The 24,815-nt window shown below is 40.0% G+C and overlaps 1 protein-coding gene across 1 annotated transcript in view; it reads right to left on the reverse strand.

The window, feature by feature from the left end:
• Positions 1-24,815, reverse strand: part of GRIK2 (glutamate ionotropic receptor kainate type subunit 2) — a 571,469-nt gene that overhangs the window by 352,743 nt on the left and 193,911 nt on the right. Inside the window, exon 3 of the mRNA XM_083176981.1 lies at positions 1,603-1,770. Coding sequence (XP_083033107.1) covers positions 1,603-1,770 — 168 coding nt within the window. The remainder of the gene's footprint in view (positions 1-1,602; positions 1,771-24,815) is intronic.

Consider the following 24,815-nt stretch of genomic DNA (forward strand, 5'->3'; position numbering starts at 1 on the left):
GGATCAACTGGTGTGTCAGCAGCTCTGTAAGGGGATATCTAAGCATGTTGAAGAATGGCCATGACTCCTTAGAATCCTGGACCTTTATAAAAACAGTGAACTGTAAACATTTGCACAACTCAAAATATGACCCAACTCTTCCTGCATGCCAATGACCTCTGGTGACACAGAATTATATATATGTTTGTTACAGTACTCATGCAGTTGTTATAGAACTCCAGTTGATTGTGAAAGACCCTTAGAGCCAACTATAAAGTCTTCTGCCTACAGAAGAATAGCCATATGTTGTTCCCTTAATGCAAATACAGGAAATTAGTCTGGAGACTGCAGAGAATAGGCTGGAGCAAGATACAGCAGGATACAACAGGACTATAGCCTAAGGGCTTAAATAGCAGGCAGAGGACTAATAGCTATTGAAACACAGTGAGATGGAATGCTGGCACAGTGATAAGTCATGGCTACATTGTTACTTGATATGCAGAGCATGGTGTAGATGGTAAATACTAGAAAGCTGAGCTCAGCCACACAGGGAAATTTAACCAGGTAGAAATTAGTCTAGGAAAAGTTGGTTATGGTATTCATCATAGACTGTCTCATCATAGACAGTCATATGGTTGAACACTAATGGTCGACAGGCACAAGGTCGACAGGGTCTAAAGGTCGACAGGTAAAATGTCGACATGTTATATGGTCGACATGAAAAAGGTTGACATGGTCATAAGGTCGACATGGTTAAAATGTCGACATGAAAAAGGTCGACATGGTCAAAAGGTAAACATCCAAAAGGTTGACATGAGTTTCTAATGTGCTCGGCATACTATTTTGTTCCCCTCCATGCCCTAGTGGATGGTAGGGCATGAAATACCACCTGTTGGCACATGTCAGCAGAAAATTTAGTAAAAAAAAATGTGCATGTTGACCTTTTTCATGTTCACCTTTTGACCATGTCGACCTATTGTCTGTCAACCTTTAAACCCTCTCGCCCTGTTTCATGTCGACCTTTAGACCCTTTCGACTTATTGTGTGTCGACCTTTAAACCCTGTCAACCTTTTGACTGTTGACCTTTTTACCCTGACGACCTTTTGAACGTCGTCCATTAGTGGTCGACCCTATGACTGTTTATCGTGAGTCAGTCTGTGATCAGTCCGGACACCGGAAAAGTTAGCAGAAGAGGAATGGTGCAGGCATGACTGACAGATAATTAAGACTAATCCCTGGCGTAGTGGCCCAGAAACCCCCTATTTGTGCCAGAGGCACAAATGATAAGAATAGCGTATAATACAATTACTAGTGCTGCCACCAAAATATGCAGTTTAAGGGTCAAGGCAGAGCTACTGCACATACCCAGTGGAAGGTATTTCCTAAAAAGTTCAGTTTTTAAAAAAAAGTTAAAGGTAATTAACCCAACAGCTGATGCAATGTTAAATGTCTTTTGATCTGTCATGGGTAATTTATGTTTATAATTATGAATGTTAAAATGTGAACTATATTATAACTTATCTACCTTTAAAACAATAACAGATTTTACCATTACATAATTCATTTTTTCTATGTAATTATTTAGGTTATTATATTCTTCATTTACAGATAGTAAACATTACCTTTTCTGGAGGCTTCAAAGCTGTCATAGAGGTTTATTTTTTGAGTGTCATATGTTAAAGTTGTGTTTGGAAGTAATGTTCTGTTTCTGTTAATTGTATTCACTGCAAATCTGAAGGCTAGTTCTTCTGCTCCAAATGGTCCAGATTCAACATATTCAAAAATTCCCCCTAAAAAAAAGAAAAAAAGAGTGTTTTAGTAATACATATTTTAATTGTTATATATCAGGTAGAGCTCTTGCTTCCGCACAACGTATACTGTATATACTAAATGGCTTTGGCAAATAACAGTTTTGATAGTTGTTAAAATTGAAACCAGTTTCATTCCTAGCCAGGAGGTTAGCCGTGATGATGATTTTGACAAGCTGAATAAAAATGATGCATTCCTCCTTACTGTACAATGTACAGCATAAAAGAATGATAAAGACAAGCTGGAACCAGAATCACAAAACAGGCGTTTGTTTTACTTTGCTTGGGTTTTATTAGTTTTCAATAGCTGTATATGGAATTCTGTTCTCTTACACATACCATGATAAAAAAAGAAATAAAAACATTTGCAGTTCAGTAGCTGAAAGTGATTTAAATTAAACATTCCCGTCATGTTGGTAATATCCATGATTTTCATAACATAAATATAATAACAGTTGTGATTAAATAAGGGTTAAATAGTCTGGTCTGTCCCAGTTTGATGCAAATACAGTAGCTTTGGAAATATATAGAAGGTAGCAAAAATAAGCACATATCTTAAAAACAAAATCAAAGAATAAATGTAATTATTTATTTTTGAAACTGTAATTTTGTAATTTAAAAAAAGTATAATAAATAAATATAAAAAAATCCTCAAATAAGTTGTTGATGTTGCTTAGATTAAAAAAAAATTGCATTAGCATAAGATAAAATATCATTTAACTACTTTATTTCTTTCCAATGTAATGTGGCAGCAATTTATTTTATAATGATGAGGTATCACTGTGAAGCAGGTGACATTTTGGTTATCATCAAATGTAATACATTTAGATAAAAGACATTCATGGTTGATATTAATTTTCCTAACAAAAGATTCTCTATTAAAACTGAATTATATTATCCCTAGGAGGTAAGCACATATCATATTTAAGGAATTAGTGAGACGTCATTCGGTGCTTTGTAAAAGAAGAATATTTTCATCACTGTCACTATAAGATAAAGAACAAGGAAATAATACAAAACAAAATGTGGTGTCATGCAGAGAAAAACACATGCTGTCTCCATTGTTGCCAAAGAGTCATATTTGAAATTGTAATGATAAAAAAAACTGCATTGTTTAACATAGTTAGTAAAGATCACTTTCCTTATAAAAATGAAAGCACTTTTTGATTTATGAAGTTTCTTTGGAGTGAAGAGCTGTCTTTGTTAAATATACTCCAATATTTTTCAAGTGATGGTACATTTCAGCTTGGAAATAAATATTTGATGTATAAAAGAAAGTATACAACGTGATTGTGTTTTAATATCTTCTACAGATTAAATCAATACAAACTCAAGACAGACATTTTGCAGACCATTTTCACAAAATTTATGTCTCACTCTAGAAGAGCTGTCGTAATTGTGGAAATAGTATTAATAGCCATAAACTAAACATTTAAAAAAAAAAAGATTATAAAAGGCTATAGGCTATATCTACTTAGAAGATTAATGTTCTGAACTTTTTAGGAGTTCACATGCGTTCCATTATTCCTTTTTTAAAGATTAATGGAGAAATATACTTATGGTGGTTTATGAAGCATCTCTTCTGCTTAACCTGTTATTTAAATAATCCTAAAATCACATATAATTAAACATTTATTAAAGTCGTTAAACATAGAGTGCCTGGCATGAACCATGCTTAGATTTCTGAACAAATAGTCAAAGTTTAAAGAGGGATTCTCAGGGCTTTAATATAAGCATTAAGTCACTCACATCTAATAAAATTCTCTCTATTTTCTACCCTTTTAATAAACAGTCACCATGACAATAAAATGTATTCAGGAATAAACATAACGGATGAAAACAGTTCTCTTTATTGAACAAATTAGCATATGTAAGTCGACCTACATAGTTAAAGCTTGGACAAATCACTTTTGTGATCTAGGAACCTTGTAATATTATACTATGTGATACTTTAGGGCCTAAACAGAGATGGGTGCAATTAAGAGATGTCCGTTTTGTGCACGTGAAAATGGATGTATGCAATATTGTACACAGTTGTATATGACATTGCCGTTACTTTAGAGAGCTTCTGCAATCGATGGGTGGTCCAGGGTAGAAATTGGGAGGTGAACTAAACACACTGCAAAAGAGGAACTGTTGTGTGTTATGGATATGTCTTGGGCATGTAGCAACCTGCAGCTTTGATCTCATTTGCAGCACCACAGTAACAAGGGAAAGTCAGCCCCATATTTGGCTGCTAAGTAGTTGTTGCAACCAATGATACATTAATGGTGGAGATTATGGATTCAGCAGCTCAATCCATCCATTATGTTGAAGTGCACATGTGCAATGCTTACACTGGCATTTGCTTATTGTTCCTATTGAGAAATCATGCATAATTGCAGAAGCATCAGAACTGTGTGCACCACTGGATCAGGTCCATAGTGTAGAGCTCATGTTGCACGTGTAGAGTAATCTTGGGACTAAGAAGTGTAAATTTAAACAGCCCACTATTTTAGACCCAAATCTTCAATTAAACTATTTATTTGTTTACGATCTGACAATTGAGCAAGGGTCGGACTGGCCCATATTGGTACAGGGGAAACTACCAGTGGGCCCTTTGTCTTTCTCTAGAAATATGGTTTCAGACTGTGCATTACATTACACATTATATATATATATATATATATATATATATATGTTAACTCATACTGCACAAGAATCTGGTTTATTTTCTACAGTTAATTGTGGTTAATTTTAAATACAGATGGAACAGTTCTCGTCGGAGCTGCTCCTGGTGATCGAATCGGCAACCACCACCATCCAACAGAAGGGGGTGCATGTGCACATGAGATGCTCACACACCCTGTTCCGATGGAGACCTCTACCACCCACTGACACTGCCCGATGCCCCCAACAGCTGCCTCCAACTCCTCCAATCCCTGCCCTTCTCCCTGAAGTGGAGACGGGCTGGGAAAGTGCTCCACGTCACCGTGTTGATGGGTACAAGGGTGCATGTGAGATGCTCATGCATCCCCGTCAGATGGCGCACCTCTCTGCCCGTGATTGCCAGCTAAGGGAATTTGGTGATTACCAGCGCTGACTGAGAGGTGCTACATCTGTATTGCTTGCACTAATAGCATTTATTATCTATATTTATCAAAAGATAGAGACCATGCACTCTCTCTTGTGATCAGCCAAATTCTGTGGCAGCTGGCCGCACCCTCTTTGTAGACTGGCTACACATGGCCCTGATCACTGCATTTCCCCCTGTGGGCCCTTCATGCCCAAGCCCAACACTGCGCTTGAGTTGATGAATTAAACACTTTAATTCTCTGTGCTAAATAAAAAATACACATTTACTTTATGATACAGTAGTTCTGCTATCTTAATCTTTTCTAACTATAATCTGCGAAAATTTATTATTTTGTAGTAGACTTAGGGCCTAATTCAGATGTGTTTGATAGGCTGCATATATTCGCAGCTTAGCAAGCAGGTAAACGCTGCCACCCACCCCACTGAAAGTCCCTCGCCACGCTAATCTTTACATTTGCATGAGAGTGGATGTGTACGCTTACCATCAAATGATTTTTCCCCTTTGCAATTTAAAGTTAATCTAAACTGACTATTATCCTGGCCAGAGATGGCCGAATTCATGATGGCAGCCGTCCGCCCCAAGCAGGCATCAACATAAAACATTGGGCATTCCCCTGCTTACACCCTATGCCCACTTTCATTCCTCCCACTGTAGAGCAAATTCCCCAGCAAGATTGAACCTCACCGAAGGCATTTGTTATGGGGTTTGCACATCACCCCATTAGTGGATTATAGTCATTTCTTACTGCTGCTTGGGCCATGCCAAATACAGATAAGCCACCCCCATCTGCTAGCCACATTGGTGTGCGATTATTCGATGCCATGATCCATTTATTACATACAAATGGATTGCGGTAAGAATGAGGATGGACGTATCTGATGACACCCGGTGAAGCCAACTGCAAAATGGAATGAACACATGTGTTAAAGGCCAGGTTTCACAGAAGGGCTCATGGTCTCATGTCCTGAATGAAAAGTTGCACCCAGTAGTCACTCAGGTGTGGTATAGCACACCTACAGTTGGGATTTCAACAGTCATTAGCCCGATGTCGGAATCCCGACAGCGGGGCGAGTGCAAGGAAGTCCCTTGCCGGCTCATTGCACTCACCACGCTGCTGGCACAGCTGCTCGCTACGCTCACACCAATTCTATTATCTCTTTATGGGGGTCATGGACCCCCATGAGGGAGAATAGTCTATTCCCATCTGTAAGGGTTTTAATAGTTGGTATTTCGACGTCAGTGTAATGACTGTCGGAATCCTGACTGTCAGTCAGTAATCCGACTCCCGTAGTCACACATGCGTATCCTTTAGATTGTAAGCTTGCGAACAGGGCCCTCCTACATTTTGACTGTCTGTAAATACCCTGTATGTTGTATCACTGTCCTTTCTAAAGCACAACGGAATATGCTGCGCTATATAAGAAACTGTTAATAAATAAATAAATAGTCACACTCTTGTGATACACAAATCAACACAATCATAATGTAAATTGCATTTCACAGCCTCAGAAATCTATAATGTTTGCATTGTGAAATATGGAGTATCAACTAAACAGGAATTTGTAAAATTACCTTACAGAAGACATATTCAAAATAAAATGACTCATTTTCAGACAATCTGAAACGAATAAGATTTGTTTTGGATATTTTCATGCCAATATTAAAAATGACATCCATTTCAATTGACATTGCATTTGAATGAGCATATACAACACATACTGAAGAAAGGCATTGGCACTTGAAATTAATGGGAAAATGCAATGTTTATGTTCATAAATATTAAATTGTGTTATGGAACTACAAGTTAAAACAAGTTCTGGCAGGTCTTGACTGCCTGTTCATGCTGGCATATGTGCAGTTACAAGTAACACCATTTATTAGGAATTGTGTTTTCTATAAATGCCAACATGCGCTATAAGCCGAAAATGCTGGAAAAGTGCAATAATTCCATTTTCTTTTCACCTCGATGATGTTATGATCCATGGTGCTGGAAGTCCATAGCCAAAGACAAGTGGCAAAATGTTAACATTGTTAGTTATTGATTACATTTTTCCCATTCATTTTAATGACAAATGTAGCTGAACACATTTTCTGTACCTATTATAATGCATTCTCCTATTCAATGATTAGAAGAAGCTGCAATTTTGCACAGCAAAGTAAGAGCTCTCCAAATGAACTAAAAATGCTATATTAAATATATTTTTGATGATTGCCATGTCTGGTGGAGCTAGCAATTTACCTATGCTCATGTTGTGTGATTTTAAACTGCTGCACAAAATCTTCCTTTAATAATTCTAAAGCTGATGATGAGTTAGACACATTTGCTTCTCCACATGCAGGTGTAAATTATATTCATATAAATCACAGCTCCCTAGATAATCCCCTCTAGGTCAAAATGTTCTTACTGCTAATTTAAATAAAATAAATAGTGTATACTAGTCACTCAGTTATGTCATGATGGACATAGCTGTCATTGTTATTGTCCACATATGTTATGGTTGATAGGAATTAGCACTGATTTTGAAATTTTTTTGTCCTGGATCACCAAACTGAGACACCCCACAAGTGTCTTGTGGCATGCTAAGGTGCTACTGGTCTAAAGCATATGTGCATAATTGTGTATGTGTGTGTGTGTGTGTGTGTGTGTGTGTGTGTGTGTTTGTGTATGTATGTAAATGGAAAGATGATAATCTTTTAAGCATATCAACATGCTGGTTAGAAATCATCCATCAATATTAAAATAAAAAAATATAGTATTGTTGTGTCCATTAACAGGGTGCTCTTGTGCAGTGCATAGGGTCTGATTCGGAGTTGATCGCAAAAGCAAAATCTTTCTCAAATGGAAAAAGCCAAATGCATTGCATGTGGGGCAAATGTACATTTTGCAGAGATAGTTAGATTTGGGTTTGTTATTTTGTTTCTGTTCAGGGTAACTGTATTTGTTGCTTTATTGTGTTGCAGTCGCCGCACTTCAGTAATGTATTTCATGCCATAACAGAACCACGTCATGCAATACATAGTTTAGCCTTTGGGCGGTGAATGCTCCATGGAGGAAAACTACAGAGTGCATTCTTTTCATGTTCAATCGCAATGACATGTTGCTGCAGACATCAGGTGTGTCTGACCTGACAGGCTTATGTTACAGCAGGATGTACCCGTTTAAATATTTGTATTTCTGTCTCTGACATCCATGTACATACAGTATGAAAGGTAAGGTAGAGATTCAGCAAGTAATCCAGTAAATCAAAAAGAAGGCGACCCAGTGTAGCTTATAGAGGAAATAGTAATGACACGTCAATAGCTCAACTTTGTCATTAAAAGTGATCTAAAAAATATTTCTATAATTGGACGTTATGGCACATGATAAATATATATGTACGATTTTCACTAAAACAACTTTAATCCATAGTAGTTTAAATGACAGAATCACATGATATTTTAAAGTGGAGTTTGAAAATACCAATAAAGTTGTAAAAAAATCTTGATATTCAACCAATGTCTTGAGTTTGTGCACTTACACATATGTGACTTTGTGTTTGAAATGCAAACTAATGACTGGAATAATTTGTCTTGCATTGAGAGAATGACGTGAAGGTCACAGTAAGGACATTGTTATGGTATGGTAGATGAAACTGAGGGAAGCAAAATCTTTCCTGAATATAAATGAGGGCTGGGCAATCGCTAAGAAAGAAACTGTCAAGCAAACTAGAAAATTCTGGCTCAAGTAAAAGGAAAATAGCAATATATTTGATAGATTTTGTTAAGGCAACTGGAAAATTGTTACATGAGGAATATGAATACAAAAATATAAAGCATGTAAGCTGGCATGCTGGTGAAGTGGAAGATTGTTTCTCAAGTGACAATGGAATTCTAAACAGAAATGATAGACACAGTTAATGTGCTCGTGATGGGCAAATTCAGCTCCTTGTAAGATAGGAAGCAGACCTTTGTTTTGTCTGTGGAAAGCAATTTTCCAACATTGCCTCCATGGAGAATTTAAAAGAAGACATATATTTCTGCAACAATCAATTGTGATAGGATCCTTCACATGAAATTAATCTAGTCTACTTTGAAGGCAGTTACACAATGTTCTATTGCTATCTTCATAAACAATATGTGCATTACGAACAAACAGCCTGGTTTAGATTGAAACTGCTCTTTTTACTTTCACCTCGTATGCTTAGGGGATGAGCTTTGCATTGTTTAGAAGATTAGAGTACTTTTCTTAGACTCATACATATTAAATATTTTACTTTCGTGTTCTTTAAAGCCCCTTTATGTTCACTCAAGCTCAGATTTCAAATTTCAGCAATAGCACTAAACCTTCCATAGCTGCATAAAGGTCACAGATACATTGATACATTGCCGGGTATATAGTGGTAATATGTTTTTCTAATGATTTTATAATGCTGAGCTAGTGTTTGTTCCTTGTAGTTTAAGCTTTTAGAGGACATCTTATATAATATTCTGTTCGTTTTTTGCAATAATTACCATTAGTGCATGGTGATAATTTAAAACAGTTTCACACAATTATAGACATATGCAAAGATTGTGATCTGCTTGCTTTTTAATATTTATCTTAAACACATGACTTACATGTGTATATGGAGTGCAAATCTTACAAAAATATCTGTGAACAATCTATAGCTTTATATTTTATTTTGACATTTATTTTATCAATAAATATCCATACTGTAGTTCTTTATTTACTCATAAAAAGTCTACAGTTCATATGTATTTCTACATATTTAAAATAGCAATCTTATAAGAGGTTAATCAGTTCATCATGTTTTAAAATTGTATATCTGCATTACCAGTACACCCACAAATTAAATCATCTATATTGTAAAAAATCAGGGCCAAAACTATGATTTTTGGCACATGGGGCAGAGCAGCAACTTGGCTCCCCCTCTTCACCCACAAAAAAATGTAAATTGTTTAGTTTATGCCAAAAATGCCAGTCAGTAGTTGTGCCCTTTGCCTCAAGTCCAGAAAATGTGACTATGGGAGAAAGGGGGGAAAAGGGGTTAGATGGAGAAGGGAAACAGAGAGGGTATTGAGAGATTGAAGGGGAGATAGTGAGAGGAGGTAAAGATAGAGAAGATAGACAAGAAGGTTGATAAAGGAGGGGATTAGAAGAGAGCAATTGAATAAGGGAAGAGTGTGAGGAGAGAGAGAAGAGATATGGAGTGAGGGAGGGGGGAGAGAGGCACGAGTGAGGAGGAAGGAAGAGAGGGAGGGAGATAGTAAGGGATGAAAGGGAGCTCAGGCTTGGAACATCAATTAAACTATAAACTTACCACATACTGTGGGGTATTCAATTATTGTTTTGTTCCCTTTTTCACACCTATTCTCCCTTTTTTTCACAAGTTTTATATGTCATGATTTTAGTATGATATTTAATTCTCCCCTATCTTTTGAACATCAACAGTTTTTTGAACCTCTTGTATTTCACAGTAATTTTCAATGGTATTCCTATTCAAATATTTTATTTTTAATAGATGTCTAAACTTGGTCATTTTCTCATGTTATTTTTTTTTTTTTTTAAATAATGAATGTTTCATTTAATGTGTTTTTCCTTTTTTTATATGAGGTTAAGGATAAACATTTTTTTAAATACAATAGAGTATAAGTACATATCACCCCCCAATAAAGTATATGCACACATCCCCCCATAGAGTATAGGCACACATCTCCCCCATAGAGTGTACTCACACAAGCAACCCCACATATAATGTATGTACACTGGCAAAATGGGTATGGGTTATTGGGTCAACCAAATTAAGGTCGACATGCATTGGGTTGACTACTGAAGGTCAACAGGTACAAGCATTAGGCCAACAATGGAAAGGTCAACAGCCAAAAAGTCAACATGGGTTTTTCACTTTTTTGTCCCAAATGATGATACAGTCGACATGTACACTGAAAAAGTGTAGTTTCTCCTAGACGGTACATGTCGGCTAAACAACCATGTGTTCACCTAAGATCTGCCAACCTTCATTGTTATAAAGGAGACAAACTTGTATGGCCGGCAGACGGCAAACTAAACTTGCAACCTTCTATTTAGGGGCAGCGTATGGGCAGCAATAGGCAAATAAAAAAAAATACCTTGTACCCAGAAAACCTCATAAGTTCTTTCACAGAGGAAACACTTTTCAGGCAGGCCGCTATGGCTCACTGCTCCGCATGTCCTCTCCTACAAAATGCTGTACTAAGCAGCTAACTAAACTAGCAGGGTGGAGCTAAACACAGTGGACAGAGTTAAACAGGGTAGAACAAAATAAGGATTTAAAAAGGGGGAATAAAATGGCGCACAAAGAAAATATATGCAATCCATGATATTAAAAAAGGGATAAAATGGGCGTGAGATAAAAAGGGGAATAAATGGACATGACAAATAAGACCAACTACAGCAGATTAGGTGTTTAAAGAAAAAACAATTGAATATCACACTTGACCATCACTTCAAAAGATGTCATATGCGTGTATCTGAAATGTGGGAAATAAATTACGCCCAAAAGTAAACATTTGAATAGCCCTCCCCCAATGAGTCACTGTTGAAGACACAGCCTGCCACCAGTCAAACATCTAGCTGACACTGACACGCAGAATCCAGAAGCAGGTCCCAGCAGGCAGCAAACCTCTTCCCTAACATGCTTGTGCTTTGTTTAGCCCTTGATTCATCTGGAATGTGGCAGACATTTGAATGAATCTAAAAGTTCTGTGTTGTGATGATTTTAGATTCTTTCTTAAGTATGCCAGTCTGGATGAATGGATTGCTATGCTTGGTGTGAGGTACTCTGAATCAGATACTGACCATGAGAGCAGATACCAATGGCCAGCAGGTGGGCAGCAGGGGCAAATGCAGGGTTTTCAGAAGGGAGTTTCTAGAGAGGGGCGGAGCAAAGCACGGGGATGGACACTTAGGTGACCCAGTATATGCCGGGCCAGTTAAAGTATTATAGATAGACCAAATGTATATAAATAATAATAATAATAATAATAATAATAATAATAATAATAATAATATACACACACACATATATATATATATATATATATATATATACCTAACAGCAGTGTAGACCCCTGGGCATAGCAATGTATTGGGGCCCCTACTGATCCTCCAGCGGTAGTGGTGGGGGAAGCTTTGCTATCCCACGGGTGGTAGGGGGTATTATATCAACCGCTCAGCATGTAGGGCCTGGATCAGTAATTTCAACTAATTACCCATTTACTGCACAGACGGTGTGAGATGACGTGGGAGAAGGGGGCATTGGGCAGAATGAAGGGGTCCTGATACATAACTTCCAGGGTGGTAGAGGATGTTTAATATTCAGAGGAGGGGATAGTATATAGTGTATAGTGGAGTGGGCTTATTATTCATAATTTTCTGGTGGGAGGACAGCTTGCTTGACTGCAGATATCTCCAGTTCCCGGAACTAAATTTATTAGCTTTTAATGGAATTAAAAACGAGAGAATCCCACCTACCAAATGGTACTGAGGACTAGGGGATTCGACTGCAGGAGGCAGAGCAATCCGCCAATAAGAATATAAAACTTCATACCAGGTGTGTGGAGCTGGAGCAGTAAACAGCTGTTAGAAGGTTGATATCTCTGGTTCTGGGCACAGAAGAGACAAGCTACTAGTGTCCATCAAAGGGAGAGAGTCCCAGCTTTTGGAATATACCCTCATAAAAGTCAGACAGAACCTGAAATATCTGACTGGGAAGTTAACAGGCTTGGATGGGGACCACTGCTTTGAAGTCAGATGTCTCTGGTTCCCCAGGGCCGATTTTTTTAAAATTCTTGTACCCATGGAAAGAGGGGACCGTCAGCTTTCAGTCTAGAGCCCTTAGATTCCTGGGGGGGGGGGGTTCTGGATACTCAGAATCCCCCTGCATGTGCCACTGGGCAGGCACAGCGGAAGTAGGTGCAGCTGGCTGAGGGAGCTGGGTAACCCCTCCTCCCTTAGTTGTAGCCATGATAAAATAAACATTTGTTTATGATATGTATTATTTTGTCATTTAGAAAATCTAGGCATTACTGATATAATGCATTTTTAAGATTATATATACATTATAAGATTGTAAGATTATATATACACTAGCAGTGTCAAATATCTAGCATCCTGGCAATGCAAATTTGAATGTACACATCAATGATCACAGAATGGGCAGTGTACTGAAGTTATAATAACCCAGTTACAGCCATTGGTTTTAAAACTCCCAGGTGAATGACATACTGTGGGTGTGAACATAATAGTTGGAGAAGGAAAGAGAAGGGAAGTAGGCAAAAGGCAGATTTTATCTATGGGCTGCAGGATTGCAGCACCCCCAGGTAAAATCTGCCACCTAGCTCACTGTCAGTGAAGCCACATGATGTGCGTTAGTTGCAATGGCTTCACTCTGACTGGCAGTGACTTCAAATTGGAAATCTAACCTGTCAGTAAAAAAAAAAAAATGGCAGTCCCATTTGCAGCTTTTCCCTTTATACGGGACTCAGAGCCGGCCCTAGCCTAAATTATGCCCTAGGCAAGATTTTGGCTGGTGCCCCCTAGTCCCGCCACTAGTTCTGCCTCTGACCCTGCTCCCCTTTCCCAGTACCATCAACCCTCATCATAACAGTCATCATTTTGGTGCTCCTACCCACAATATTTTAAATAGATACAGTGCACACATTCGGTGCGCAGCCCAAACAGGGGTGTGTTCTTGCTGGGAAGGGGCATGGCCACCCAATAGTACCCCCAATTCAAATTATGCCACACTGTAGTGCCACTTTATTCACATTATATCATGCAATGGTGTCTCTTATTCACGTTACATCACACAGTAGTACCACTTTACCTTATGTTCATTACTTGTTGCACATTATTAATGCCCTTATACACATGACACACATAATGCCTGTTACACATATGTCGCACATTATTAATGCATTTATACATGACACACATAATGCCCTTTACACATATGCCGAACACTATTCCACAACCAACCCACCCACAGACAGCACTCACACAGCCGCTAACACTGTGTCCTCTGCTTGGATACAGATGTTTCCTCATACATCTTGACTCAATAAACCATGAAGCTCCTGGCCAGTTCTGCTAACGTTGGGTGCATTTTTTTGCATTGTTATGACCAGCACACACAAGGAGCTTCCGATGATTAAAATGATATGTGGCATAAATATATTCTGTGTGCGACTGTGGCTGTACCTGCATATAGAATGCTATGTTACAGTGAATTCCATGAATATACTATTTCATATGCAGATACAGCCTCTCTCACACACAGAATATAGGCATGCTGCATATCATTTTAATCAGCAGAAGCTGCTGATGCCCCTAGGCATTCCAAATGCCCTAGGCAATTGCCTAGTTTGCCTATGCCTAAGGCCGGCTCTGACGGGACTGCCAGTGTGGGCTGCGATATGTATATAGCTGTTCCTTCCTGTTGGAAGCCACACCATGCCTTATCGCACAGCCCAATTCAGCTTCTATGGGCTGCAGTCGGAACAGTCCACAGAGGACATGATTTGCAAATTCACAGTTACACCACAGCAAATGCACATATGCCTGTCCCAGCACCAGCCAGATATAGGCAGACAGTGGTTTTATCTTCAGGTAGTAGTAGTCACCACTGGAGCAGATCATGTATAGATATCTGCACCTTTAAATCTGCTGTGAGGTGTGCCTTATTTATGTACTACAGTTAGAAATATAGTGCATCAAAGAGAAACAACATTTGATGATAAACAATCTGGTGATCTACAAGAGATATTTCACAACTTTCAATTTCAATAATGAAAATGTTAATTGTTCCTTATTTCACAGACTGTTAAACATATTGTGGAACAATATTAAATCTATCTGTTTCTCTTACAATGGCAAAGTAATGGAACATTTTATCACAATAAGGTACATATGTCCTAAAGTAACTTTCTATGCATGATTTCCCAAGTGGAACTTTCATCTCTTTTCTTGACAGCTGTTTTCCAGTGAATGATGCTTTTCAGTTTAAGAGTGTATGAATAAGTTTCTGAACTTGTGACATAGTTTTTCCCTGATCCATCAAATAAATGTAATGAATGCACTACAAACCAATATTTATTTTGCATGTACAGTAAGTGATTCATAATTTGATGGAATTGTAATAAAAAAATGAATTTATAATATCACCATACTGAATTTGGAACACATCTAATACAACTCGGAAGGCTTTTTTTTTTTTATGAGTCATATACTGTACTATGCTAATGTTATATCCTGGCAATCCTAAGCTGACAGGAATTGTGTTTATAGATATTAATAACAGTTTTTGAGATATAATCTTTGTAAAGAGGATTTTAAAAGTGGTCAAATGCACAGCATAAAATTTACCACAGCTGGAGTTCTCAAAGGTGTTTTAACATTTAGAGGATAAACATGCTATAGCTAGCAACAGTAATAGACTTATGTGTATTCATCCATGGAATGAGGTTGTGCTAGGCCAGGGAATTGTCCACAGGAATCCATGTGAGACGTGAACATTTACTGCATTTAACTTCCCTTTTTATGCAGTTTATTGAGTGCTGCACATAACTGCACTCGTGTAATCTGCACTAGAGATACACTGTCTTGCAATGCAGTATCAAGTTATTAATATCATGGGTGCATCTAATGTAAAAAAAAATACTATATAAAAGAAGCAATAAATGCATATATGTTATGTAACCTTAATCTCCAGGCATTGACCAGTGAAATTATTGTGCATGGTAATAGTGCTACAGCCCAGAATAACTTGGATGATTTGAAGCTAAGAAAATATATATTGAGAGACTGTTATGTTCTGCTTGTGATATCCAAGAAAACAGTTTCAAAACTCTTGTGTGTAAATTACATACTTTACACTTGAGATTATCAAATCACACTAGTGGAAATCCAATTACATGCAGTACATTTGTGGGTGCAAGAAAGTGCGGTTGTATGCCACACTTATGGAACCGCCAACTCACAGATTTCAGTTTGCAGCCTTGGGCGTGATCTGTATTCAGCGATCCAGTAGCCCAGCGCTCATCTGTAAAGCATGTTATCACTATGTGTCTGCCGTCATAACTATATACTGAATTTAACTTAAAGTAGCTCTTGCACTATATTACTAAATATTACTGTACTGTATTTCACTGGAGACCTCTTGCATGCACAACATAAGTAGCATTGGCAAATCTATTCATCACACTAAACCGCAATGCACAAAGCTACAACATAATTTGCCTTCCTGCAACCAGGTGCACTGCGCCTACTGTCAATATATGCACCATATGGAGGATATACTGTATGAGCATGGCTTGGCTACATCTGTATGTAAACATTTTGTTTGCTTACATCTCTGTATTACTCTTTCTATGTCTAGTGTACCAATGGGCTAAACTGGATGCTAGAGAATCGAGCCATGCGAGGGGACGTGGTACACTTATACATTATCCATGTTGACTTAAGTTGACATAGACACCATAAAAAGATGACCAACTCATGTCAACTTTTTTCATGATGACCTTTTCCATGTTGACCCAATGCTTGTGTTGATCTATTGACCATGTTGACCTTTTTTTCATGTGTTGATCTAGTGACTGTCAACATATAGTGGTCAACCTAGAGACTATTGACCTAAATTCTATCAACTCTTTGACCCATATCTGGGCTAACTTAAGCCTGATTATTTACTTTCAATGTCCAAAATCCATTGCTGAGGAGACCCCATCTTGGTTGGTCAGCATAATTTCATAGCCATATGTACATACTGTAGATTACTTTTAATGACTTATTAAGCAGGGAATGCAGATGAAATCAGAACTACTGTATGACTCAAACAGGATGCATGCTTGGTATGACTTAGCAAACTACATCCTCCTCCTAACCTCTTTTGCTCCTCCTATCCTGCCTAACCTACCCCTACATCTGTTCCCATCTGTTCCTACTTATCCTATTTTTTTCGTTCATCCACCCACCTCCTTTCAGTCTGTTAACTCTTATGAGTAGGGCCCTCCTTCCTCACGTACTCACCCTACCTCTTTACCTCACCAGCGCTCCTGCCCTGTTCTTTCCTTCCTCTACTTCATCTTCAGTCTCCTTGACAATTTCGACACCTACTTCAGAACTCTCGCTGATATTAGTTCTACCAGCTATACCCCTATTTATGCTGTATTTTATCAACACACCCTGTACGTTACCTTGCAATTTGTTTTTTGTTTGCTATGTATGGTGCTGCGGACACTTTGTGGCGCCTTATATACAAACAAACTACTACTACTACATCTGTCATTAGCAGAATAACAAAAGAGAGATTCTGATGGTCAGAATTTTTATGTGTCCTGCTAGTAAGTATGGGGTTTGGGCAGTAGGGAGAGGGTTACAGTTATTCTGCAAGGGGAAGTGTTAGTTATGTCGTGGGTGTGGTCATTTAGGGATGGGCTGCAGGAAGGAATGGTTAGGATGAGGCTGCGGGAGTGATTTTGTCTGCCGGAATGCCGCTATTGGTATAATGACCATCAGGATATCTAATAAATGCCTAGATTTCATATGAAACCCATAATGGCATTTGACAGTGACATTTACGGTTACCAACCAAAATGCAGAATGCCCATTAATAAAGTAACTATGTTATATCATCATATGCAGGAATACTGTACATATACTGTATTGTATTCTGGATATTGTGCTAGGCATAATGTTTTACCATATAGACCTTAGCAATAATGTTGTTATAAGCATAATAATAAATGTGCATATTTACTTGGAAGATCCATTTTTCCTTAATTGAAATGAGTTATCAGCAGTAGGTTGTTGCTGCTTGCTCACAGCTGGTCTGTTCAAAATAATTTAAATGCAAATATAAGGCAAGGAAGACGCATATGCAACTTGACAAACTGTTTTAACATGTTTCATAGCAAAATACTCGAAATAAGTGAAAACAAATCACTCAAACATGTATTGTTATTGTCTAACTCTAGCAAGTTCTGCAATAAAGAAATTATTATTAAAACTCTCATGCGATAGTCTCACATAAACCAATACATGTTTCTTGTCAAATATGCCCTGAATTTAGAAACCTGATGTCAAATTGTTACATCCAGCTCATTTATTCCATACTCTTCACTGTGTTGCCAAGATGTGTACTCATTTTACTCTGCAGTTCATTTTATGCTGCACTTAACTCCTGTCAGACTGTCATCAGCATAGAACTGCAAATGTAACAAGGTTTTGCAGACATATTGATCTTTGAGAAAATGTCAATGCATGTCTATTTTTCTGTAATAAAACATAAATAGGCGATGTTGTGTAATCTGATGCAAAATAGTCAAACATTGTTATTCAAAATAACAAAAATCTAGATGATTTTTAATTAGTTGTTTAATACTTATTGCCTAACGATAAACTGCATATGTTAGAATGTAATTTAACCTTTGAGTGCCAACATCTCTGTGAGAGATGTTCAAAATATCGGCATAAAATGACAGAGTCGCTTATAATTGTTAAATAAATTCACATTAAATATGTGTAAAAAAAGATTATGGCCCTTATTCTGGTTGGTGCGGTAATATCCGCGTGCGTTCCTGCCGCCGATGTTTTGTGTCTGCGCATGTGCAGAGGCGTCTCTGCGCATGTGCGAGCGGGACGCACGGCCACATTCTGCATGAAATGTGTACACTACGAACAGGGGGTGGAGAGGGGTGTGAAGGGCTGTTTGGGCTTATTACCATATGTTTACACCCCGCGTTTCATGGGCGTTCATATGACATTGCCGGATGTCAGCTGCCCGCCCAGATCCCTGCTTTTGCACGGAGAAATGCCCGTGTGGTCTGAGGTTGCGGGAGCTGGCGGACCACTCGGCCCTGCATTCGATTTTCTGCGACCATCGAATGATGGGGGAGGTTCCCTGAGATGAAGGAGGTGTATTCATGAGAAATACACGTGCGGTCCGTTCGGACAGCTTCTTACCGCGTACGGACGGAGTTGGTGATCCGTATGGAAGGCGGGGTTTAGGACGCACGGTGCTGGCCGCATATTCGGATCCGGCCGCACCGATCAGAATAAGGGCCTATATTTCCTATATAAGGTAAACATTACAGGCCATTATAATGAATATAAATGTTTGTTTGCCATTTTCACACCTATTTCAACAAACTCACTTGGCACTTAAATGGGTTAAACTGTATTAGAATACATTGCATGCATTTTTATAAATAATTATCTTTGAACAGATGAATTAATCATATACGTTTTGTATTTTGAATGTAAACTATTTTAAAAAACATGAAAACAGTAGTACACTCTTTCAGAGTACAAACATATGATTATAAAAAGATGAAAATATAATTATAGAAGATGTTTTATGCTCTGAAAAGTAAATTACATACCGTTCTCTATTTTAGGAGAGGCTATCTAGAGTAGATAAAAGGGAATTCAAGAAAATAGATATGGCTGAATCTCTCATGCAAGAGAGTATATCTAGTCTTTGAAGTAGCTAGAAAAATGCCAAGGACAGATGGAGAATGAGACACAGTTTGATCTGTGAGTGTTGATGTAGATTTAGCACATGCTATTACTCCTGCTGGCACACTGCAGTATGCATGCATAATTTCTTAGTACGACAAATCCCCATTCAAAAGATTCTGGCATTTATAAACTGGGTGGAGCTGGCCTTTTAACTAAATTGCTACAGTGCACCTCTGGGTACAATAATCAGCTACATCACATCTGCATATATAGTGAAATAACTTTTATTGGCTAGAATTAGTTCTACAAGAACAGGATCAGTTCACATTTTGTAGGAAGTCATCAAGAGTATAAGATTCCCCCAACAGATGGTATAAGGAGTCAGTAACAGAAACCAGTACATACACACCAATCAGTTGCAAACTACCAATACTAGAATAGCTTAAGAGTTTGATGTTCAAAACAGTACTAAAGCAAATTAATTCTCTTACAAAGTTCATATAATGCAATTACATCTTTTGCACACACAACTTGCATAACTTCCACCTGTACAGCAATGAGCAAACTAAACACCACTAGCTAGCTAATATCATACTTAGTTCCTGATTTATTAATAGGCTGATTAGGTTGAAGCCAAGTGTGCCAGGACAAGGGGGGGAGACACCTTGCAGGTGGCACCCTGGGATTTAAAATGAAGGCCTAATTATTTTCCATGCTTATTAGCTACTATCAACCGTCCCAATATACCATGGGGGTAAAGGTAAGGTGACTGCCAATGTGACCATGGGGCCAGGGGCTGGCTGGCAACTTTTAACCTGGGGGGCAACTACATAGCACCGGCCCATATGTAAAGGCGAAAATGGAGGTTTTCGGTACAAAAAAATATATAAACATGCTTTTTGAAATATTAAGACTGCCGCCTTATGTACTAAATGTATGTGCCTCTCTCACAGGGAAAGGGTGTGTTGCCACTCAAAAGGTGGCAAGTCCTTTACATTATGCCACACGAAATAAGCCAAATTCACATGGACTGAGCCAAAATTCACATTAAGCCACACAGAATAAGCCTTAATGCACACGGAATGAGCCAACATTCACGTTATGCCACACGGAATGGTGCAAAAATCACATTATGCTGCGCAGTAGGAGCCAAAATGACCTTATGCCACATGGAGTGGGCCACAATGCAGGGACAGTGACGACGGGGTGACATAGGGTGCTAGTGTGGGATAGAGAGACGCAGGGCGCTAGGGAGGAATAGAGAGAGTTAGGGTGCTAGGGAGGGCAGAGAGACGCAGGGCGCTAGGGAGGGCAGAGAGATGCAGGGCGCTAGGGAGGGCAGAGAGACGCAGGGCGCTAGTGTGGGATAGAGAGACGCAGGGCGCTAGGGAGGAATAGAGAGAGTTAGGGTGCTAGGGAGGGCAGAGAGACGCAGGGCGCTAGGGAGGGCAGAGAGAAGCAGGGCGCTAGAGAGGGCAGAGAGACGCAGGGCGCTAGAGAGGGCAGAGAGATGCAGGGTGCTAGGGAGGGCAGAGAGACGCAGGGCGCTAGGGAAGGCAGAGAGACGCAGGGCGCTAGGGAGGGCAGGGAGAAACGCAGGGCGCTAGGGAGGGCAGAGAGACGCAGGGTGCTAGGGAGGGCAGAGAGACGCAGGGCGCTAGGGAGGGCAGAGATGCAGAGTGCTAGGGAGGGCAGAGAAACGCAGGGCGCTAGGGAGAGCAGAGAGGAAGGGCGCGAGAGAGAAGTAGGGTTCTAGGGAGGGCAGAGATATGCAGGTTGCAGTGGAAGCTGGGGAAAGGAGGAATTGGCTGGTACTGTATGTACTTGTAGGACAAGGAGTGCTGCGTACTGTATTAGAGAAAAGCAAGGACAGACTATGTGGGGATAGCAGGACATAAGGTTACTGTATCAGAGAGTGAGATTGAGGGGACTGTCACTGCTGGGGCCAGAGCATGCGTGCTGCAATGCTGACAGCCTGACACATCCCTTCTAGCAGCAGGGTAGGTATGAGGGGCGGAGCCACATATGTACCTGTGTCCTGTAGTAGGGGCTGGGGTGGCTGTCATGGATGTGGCCACCGCTCAGCACTCTCCCCCAGCCCAGCCCGACTCACGCTGCCGCCGCTGCTAGCCCCGGCCTCCGCGGCCATTTGAAATATGGCTCCAGTTCCTGAGCCAATCGGAGCTCACGTCCCTGCAGCCAATCACAGCGGCTGCAGGAACACGAGTTCTGATTGGCTGGCGGCCGGAGCCACATTTCAGTCAGCCGCTGACTAGGGGCTTGGGGAAGCTTGCGCTGCAGCACACAGTGCGCTGAGTGCTCTGAATAGCAGTGAGCACCGGGAGGAAGGGGGTGACTAGTACTTGTAGCGGCGGCCCGAATCACCAAGTAACAGAGTGGCCCGGGGGGCACATGGCACACTGCCCCCCGGCCCAGCCCGCCACTGCATGGGGCAGATGTATTAATCTGCCTATAACGTTTGGCGAATAACGAGTCCCGCTTCTCCAGCATAACATGAAGAAGCGGGCAAACGTTATAGGCAAATGTATTAAGCAGATAAGGAGAGCCGTTATCCCCAGCGTGAACGGCTCTCCTTATCGGCTCCCTCGTCACCCAGCACATGCGCACTCGCAGTCCCCCACCTGGCCGGCTTTCTGGGCATGCGTGAGATCTTGCTAAAACCGTGAGATCTCCAGCGCAGCCCAAGCCAGATGCAGGGCTAGAGTTGTCCTTACAGTGGGGGATAGGACAACGCTAGCCCTGAGCTGGCGAGGCAACCGGGGTGAATTGACGCCTTGAAGGCTGTTAATACATCGCCCCGGACGTTAATCCCTGGGGGGGATTGCAGGGACAGCCCCGCCGAGCGTAACTCGGCGGGCTGTCATTAGCGTACGTTAGTTGCGCTAGTGATACATTAGGGAAATCGTAATCCCCCCCCCCAGTTAACCAGCGTTAAGTGCATTTTTGCACTTAATGCTGGTTCATACATCTGCCCCCATGTGACTTACTGGTGGAACCCTTACTTTATGTGCATTGTGCGATAGCACCAGCTGGGAATTCGAATGTAACCCTTAGATCATTTGCTTAGCTAATATCTTGTGCCTCCACCCAAGCATTAGTTATAATGACCCTATGAGTAACTAAATTAGGTTAGCTCAGGATAACCTCTAATGATCATTTTAATAGATTAATGGATAATATACAGATTAGTAATTAAATCCTTATTAGTTTTCAACACCAATTATACAGTAAATTGTCTTTATATTAGTTATGATATATTAACAACACTTAGGATATATAAGCATGCAATAACAATTATTAGACATTAAAGTGGAAATAAAAACAAATATAGATACACACCTGTATAACAGACTACTTGCATGCAGTACAAAAAGCTTTAGAAAACCAATTTGTAATATAGTGAATATATACCCAGTATAAATAAAAAATGCAAATTATTATTATTATTATTATTAATTTATCAATACCAGTTGTGCACCATTGGGGACCATATAAGATCCAGTGTAGCTACTTACTGGATAAAGGGCTGCAAATTTATAGCCTTGCAAGTCCACCAAACCCTGCCTTGCGAATGGTGGCCTGGCCGCCACTCATTCAGAGTGTGTGTTTGCACGCACTGGCCGCGAATGGATGTTTGACACAGACATCCATTTGCAGCCTGCGAGGGAACACCCACATCATTCGATGGTCGCCGACATTTGAATGATGTGGAAGGCACACACACATCGAAGGTTGCTGAGCAAAATTCGATGAGCATGCACATTCTGAAGGAAATGGGCGGACAGCTGACATCTAGTGATGTCAGCTACCTGCCCCTGGTGCCCACATCCCGGACAATTGCCATGGGAACACCCAGCGTTTTCATAGGAACACCCACAAAATGCTATGCATTCCCAAGGGGCGAGTCCCCTGGCCCGCTGCCCCACACCCCCTCTCCACCCACCGGCCACAATGTTCGGTGTATGCACCCGATGAACAATCTGTTCCCTGTGGACGCATGCACCCAGCGCCTGCACATGTGCAGAAATGCGCATGTGCATTTAAAAAACATCACGCTTGCATGCAAATTTGCATGCGAGCGTACTGACTTGAATAAGGTCCAAAAGGCCAGATGCACTAAGCTTCAAAAGTGATAAAATGGAGTGATAAACAGCCAGCCAATCAGCTCCTGCCTTACATTTTCCAAACACAATCTGTGACATGGCAGATAGGAGCTGATTGGCTGGCTGTTTATCACTCTTTTTTTATCACATTTGAAGCTTAGCGCAACTGCTCCAAATTCTCTGTATTCTAGTAGAGGATTAAATTCCGCTGTGTTCTCCTTTTACGTATCTTAACCATCCTCCAGTTAATGAAGTTTATCTCAGGTTCTTGTCATTTGCAACAATTGCATCCAAACTATACTTGTATTGAATCACACCCTAAAAAATATACTGTAATACTTTTCTCTACAGTCCAATTAGGAACAATTAAAGTTATTTTTACTTTAATGGAATTTAGCAGCATATAAATTTACTTTAATGGAAATTAGCAGCATTTAATGGAAATTAGCAGCATATGAGTTTATCTGAGAACAATCCTGCAGATGTACCACAGCCTTGGAAGGGAAATGATACAGTGTTGCAAATTACTTGGATGTAATGTAACATTTAGATGAAAGCGTGTATCAATGTCCTCAGCTTAGTCTATTAAGTTTAGGCCACACTGTCAGTGTATAAAGCTTTACGTTTATTCCTAAATCTGTTCCTCTGGAGGTAATACTGAGACTAAACTCACATACCCTCCAACATGACCCATTCTAATTAGGTACAAAATGCTCTATTCATGGACTTCCCTGTCAGTGGCATTTACAGAGGTGGGACTCAGTACAGTCCAAAATTCAAAGAGGGGGGTCACATCAACTGCCCCTGAGTCCAGGACAGTGATGTTTGAGGTGGCAGTAGGTGTGGCTCCTCTTTCTAAATATTGGACAGTGGTGCAGTCCCACCTCTGTAACTGTCACTGGCAAGGAAGTCCAGAAACAGGGCATTTTGTACCTAATGGAATGGGTAATGTTGGATGGAATGAACTCACTTCTTATGTCACTTACTGTATGTCTGCCATAGATATTAGAAGCTGTCCATACTAAAGATGGTTATAGTTATAGGCTCTGTGTTCATAAAACAATTGCAATAAATCATCACATATTGGGCCAGATTCTCTAAGCTTCAAAAGTGATAAAATTCAGAGTGATAAACAGCCAGCCAATCAGCTCCTTTCTGACATTTTTCAAACACAGTCTGTGACATGCCAGGTAGGAGCTGATTGGCTGGCTGTTTATCACTCTCCATTTTATCCCTTTTGAAGCTTAGAGAATCTAGCCCCATATGACAGAAATAGCAGCTCTAACATAGCACCACACACAAGTTATACTGGATTCCTGTTTATCGTACTGCAGCTTGGCCACTCCCC

Source organism: Crinia signifera, chromosome 3, assembly GCF_055691185.1.
Source record: "Crinia signifera chromosome 3, ASM5569118v1, whole genome shotgun sequence".
Lineage (NCBI taxonomy): Eukaryota > Metazoa > Chordata > Amphibia > Anura > Myobatrachidae > Crinia > Crinia signifera.